Below are 5,175 nucleotides of genomic sequence, written 5' to 3' on the forward strand. Positions count from 1 at the left end.
GTGAGGGGTTGGGCGAGGCCCACTACTGTTACCGAAGTTCGTAGTTTCGTGGGTTTGGGCAGCTATTACCGTCGCTTTGTGAAGGCTTTTGCTGCTATTGCTTCATCTTTGACTAGATTGAATCAGAAGGATGTTCCCTTCTAGTGGTCCGATGATTGTGAGGAGAGCTTTCAAAAGCTTAAGCTTCTTTTGACTTCAGCTCCGATCTTGGCATTACCCATGGAGGGCAAGGATTTCGTGATCTATTGTGATGCCTCTCGTGTGGGTTTGGGTGTTGTGTTGATGTAGGAGGATAGAGCGATAGCTTATTCCTTCCGTCAGTTGAAGATTCATGAAAAGAATTACCCTACCTATGATTTAGAGTTGTTGGGTGTGGTCTTTGCTTTGAAGATTTGGAGGCACTATTTGTACGGTGTCCATTGTGAGGTTTTCACCGATCACCGTAGTCTTCAGCATGTGTTTACCCATAGAGATCTTAATTCCAAGCAGTGTTGATGGATGGAGCTCCTTAAGGACTATGACATCTCTATTCTTTATCATCCTGGGAAAGCCAATATGGTGGTTGATGGCTTGAATCGCAAGGCAGTGAGTACGGGGAGTTTAGCTCGTTTGATTGCTTCCGAGCATCGGTTAGCCATGGAGGTTCAGACTCTAGCTAACAGTTTCTTTCGCCTTGATATTTCATCTTCAGGCAACACTTTGGCCTGTGTAAAGACGAGGTCATCCTTATTGGATCGGATCAGGACTCATCAGTTTGAAGATGCTCAGTTGAGCAAGATTAGAGATAGAGTTTTGAGGGGTGAGGCCAAGGAGGCCGTGATTGATTCTGAGGGCATTTTGAGATTAGGGGACGCCTGTGCGTTCCTCGTGTTGGTGATATGATTCAGTTGATCTTGTCTGAGGCTCATACCACTCGCTATTCCATTCATCCGGGGGCGACTAAGATGTATCGTGATTTGAGACAGCACTATTAGTGGCGTCGGATGAAGAGAGATAAGTTGATTTCGTGGCTAATTGTGGGCATTGTCAACGGTGTGCTTCAGAGGATTCCCATTCCCGAGTGGATGTGGGAGAGGATTACCATGGATTTTGTTTTAGATCTTCCGAAGACCCTGGGTAAGTTTGATTCTATTTGGGTGATAGTTGATCAGTTGACTGTTGATCGGTTGACTAAGTCCGCTCACTTTGTTCCAGTTTAGGTTTCCTATACCGTGGAGAAGTTAGCCAAGTTGTACATCCGGGATATTATGAGATTGCATGAGGTTCCTAATTCTGTTGTATCTGATCAGATACTGACACGGCACATTCGATACTGATTCCTTAGGCTTTTGTGACTCTTCACGCACTTTTGGTTTTACTTTTAGTATGTTTTTGTCATTTTGTAGGATAAGATATTTGGAGAGCATAACAGAGAAAAATGGAGAAAAATAGGCCAAGGACACACCTTGCACAACATGCGAGCTGCATGTCATGCCTGCGAATCCACAAGTCAACCGCATAGCATGACAGGCCACTGAAGAAGAGAGATGAAAGATTGCAAAAATGTGAGCTCAACATGCGAACCACATGTATGACATGCAAAGCCACATGTCAACCGCACATCATGACAGGCCACTGAAGAATAGAGGTGAAAGGTTGTGAAACTTGCGAGATCAACATGCGACTCGCATGTCAGACTTAAGAGGCAACAGTTCTAACGCAAACCTTGACCTAAATTTGGGAAGCCTAAAGTCAAGAACATAACATGCGGCTGCTGATCATGGTTTGCGTCTCGCATGTGTTGTCATGCGACACAACATGCGAGACGCATGTTGCATCTGCAAGGTTATTTTTGTCTAAAGTTTATGCACGTTTTTGGTGGATATAAATGCTATCCTAGGGTTTTGCAAAAAGCATTCTGCACTTTTTATTATCTTTTTGTGGAGGCTACATTTATGATTGGTTGCTGAAGCTATAACGGGGAATCTTCCACTTTAGTTTATTGTCTTCTTCCATAACTTTGTAAGCACTCATGAATATTGTATCTACTTTTCTCTTTTATTTAATGGAAATGTGTAGCTAAATCCATTAGCTAAGGTTGTGGGACCAAATATATTAGTTATGTGATTGAGTTTCATATTTAACTCTCGTTTGTATGTTAATGATGCATTGTATCGACTCTTCATACTTTAATATCTCTTGATGGTTGCAAACATCATTTATGCCTAAGTACTGTCACTTTGCTTGAGAAAGAAAGTGAAAGTTAGGAAAAGAGCTAGATGGAAAGGATTTGGGTCATTAAATCCATCTAATAGCTTGAGCTAGAGATAGGAAAGCTAACTTGTAGCATAATGGGTGTTTACATTCTTCACATTCTAAGGCTTGAAAAAACTTAGTAATGATATTTATCAATTTGGCTGAAAGACTTTTGATAAAACTCTAGACATCTAGACATTTAAAGTGGTTGAATTGATACCCACTTGCATTACTTTCCATTGGAACCGCAACCTTAGTCCCTTTTATCAATAGTTTACATTTTATAACAACAACTCTTAGTAATTAATGAACAACCTTCAAATCAATTACTATTATATTCTCCTCTCCCTTGAAATATAGACTAATAGTCGAGCGTTACACTTAACAAATATATTTCTTCATTATATTCTCTGTGGGATTCGACCCCAACCTTGTTGGGTTCTATATTTGACAATGACCATTTACTACTAATATTGAAGGTGTAATTTGGGCGTATCAAATTTTGGCGCCGTTGCCGGGGAATTCGGTCTAGAAATTTACTAACTAGTGTAAAACTTTACTTTTAGACTTTATTTCTATTCTTATTTTCTTTCTTTTGTTTTTGTGTGTTGTGCAGCAATATGGATGAGGATGGTAATCCTATTCAACCTCCACCTCCGGTGGCGGCTGGCGAAGTTGCGGCCGGGGAAGGTTATGCAGCTGCAATTCAACCCCTGCCTTTAATTGGAAACTCGAGTTTCCACGTGACCAACACAATACTACACCTGTTCAACACTAAGGGCCTATTCGCTGGTCTACCCAAAGATGACCCGAATAGGCACCTTAAGAACTTTCTTGGGGTATGCTTTACCAATGTGCATCCGGGCATCTCAATTGAAGCAGTCAAGCTACGGCTCTTCCCGTACTCCCTAACAGGGAAAGGCACGACTTGGTTAGACGATATTTTGTCTGAGTCCATCACTACTTGGGGGGAATTGACCGAAGTATTCCTCAAGAAGTTCTTCCCTCCATCCCGGATGTTGCAACTCCGTGACAAAATCAACAACTTTCGTCAACTTCCTAATGAGGCTCTCTATGAAACTTGGATTCGTTTTAAAAAGAAAGTCAAAAGCTGTCCCAAGTATGGATTGCCCAATAGTGTGCTTCTCCAAACATTTTATAGGTCTTTGGACTCGGTCAACAAATCTGTGGCGAACAACATTGCGGAAGGATCTATTATGGATAATTATTATGCCACAGTTTGTGAATTGTTTGATAAATTGACCGAGACTAATGAAGCATGGCATACTAGGGAGTTGGAAGGAGGTGGAGGAAGTTCCTCCAAAAATGTTCTCACTCGTGAGATGATTAACACAGAGGAAGAAAGAGATAAATCCAAGGAAAAACTTGTCACCCAAATGGACCTTCTTACAAAAGATGTCATGAGTGGTGGAAGCAAAACGGTGAATGTGGTAGGATCTTGTGAAGGGGGTTCTCCGGATGAGCAATGTTTTCAAATGTATAATGAGTAGGCAAGTTATATCAACAATCAAAGGGAGGGTTCCCGACTAAACTACCAAGGTCCTAATCAGGATCTTGGCAACAAGGTCAAGGGAATCAAGGTTGGAACAAGGATCTAGGTAACTCAAGTTGGAGAGATAATCGCGATAACAACCAAGGGGGTTACAAAAACAAGTACAACAATCATCGAAGTTCAAATCCGTATATCTCTCCAAAGGGGAATCAACAAAACTCTAGTCAACCGCCTACTAGCGACCCCGCTAGTTCAAAAATCGAAGATATGTTGGCAAGGGTATTGCAGAAAGTGGAATCCACCAATACCTTTTGCAAGGAGACGAGAGATGAAGTGAAATCAATAGGGAAAGTTGTAAGTTCTCACTCCACCTCCATTAAACAATTGGAGTCTCAACTTGGCCAAATCTCGGCTATCCTTAACCAAAGGCAAAAAGGCACACTCTTTAGTGATACGGTTGCAAATCCAAGGAATGATGGTGATCATAAAGTCAATGCAATCACTACTAGGAGTGGCAAGATAATTGGGGGAGAGGCATTGGTGAAAGATGATGTGGTGGTTGATGATGAGAAAATGGTTGAAGGACCCATCGTTATTGAGGAAGAAGTGACTCTAAAGAAGAAGCATGCTAGTATTGAAAAGCCCATTATTGTTAAAGATGGTCCAAAAATTGATGAAGCTTCAAAAAGCAAGGAAGCGGTAGAGGAGGTGCCAAGGGATTTACCGCTCGTTCCAAGGCCTCCTCCTCATTTCCTTGAACGATTGGCAAAGAAAGCGAATGATGGAAAATTTCTCAAGTTTATCGAGAGATTGAAAGAGCTTTCAATTAACATTCTCTTAGTGGAAGCACTAGAACAAATGCCCGGTTATTCCAAATTCATGAAAGATCTTGTAACCAAGAGGATACATGCTAGTTTTGAAACAGTGGGAGTTACACATCATTGTAGCTCTATTGTGACGAAGGCCTTGGTTAAAAATAAAGAAGATCTGGGAGCTTTCACCATTCCTTGCACAATTGGCATGTATAAGTTTGCCAAAGCACTGTGTGATCTTGGAGCAAGCATTAACTTGATGTCGCTCGCTATTTTTAACAAGTTAGGTTTGGGCACTCCCCGACCCACAACAATGAGGTTGCTAATGGCGGATAGAACCGTGAAGAAGGCGGTTGGTATCCTCTATGATGTGCTTGTGAGAGTTGATGGGTCATTTTTTCTGCCGACTTTGTGATATTGGATTGTGAAGTTTAATTCCGAGGTGCCCATAATCTTGGGAAGACCTTTCTTGGCCACAGGGCGTGCTCTTGTGGATGTGGAGATGGGTGATCTAAAATTTTGAATGAATGATGAATATGTCACTTTCCATATTTGCAAGTCAATGAAACAACCGGCGGATATGAGTGTTGTGTCGGTTATTGTTACAATTGATAA

General features: G+C 41.5%; 1 protein-coding gene across 1 annotated transcript; it reads left to right on the top strand.

The window, feature by feature from the left end:
• The first annotated feature begins 4,015 nt into the window (after nucleotides 1-4,015).
• On the top strand, nucleotides 4,016-4,975 carry LOC132639266 (uncharacterized). The gene has a single exon (XM_060355727.1). The coding sequence runs from the start codon at nucleotides 4,016-4,018 to the stop codon at nucleotides 4,973-4,975; it is 960 nt and encodes a 319-aa protein (XP_060211710.1).
• Nucleotides 4,976-5,175: the final 200 nt, after the last annotated feature.

The sequence above is a fragment of the Lycium barbarum genome, chromosome 5 (assembly GCF_019175385.1).
Source record: "Lycium barbarum isolate Lr01 chromosome 5, ASM1917538v2, whole genome shotgun sequence".
NCBI classification, from domain to species: domain Eukaryota; kingdom Viridiplantae; phylum Streptophyta; class Magnoliopsida; order Solanales; family Solanaceae; genus Lycium; species Lycium barbarum.

What these genes read in the sequence shown, in the direction of transcription:
- LOC132639266 (XM_060355727.1), top strand. Translation starts at nt 4,016, where the DNA reads ATGTTGGCAAGGGTATTGCAGAAAGTGGAATCCACCAATACCTTTTGC.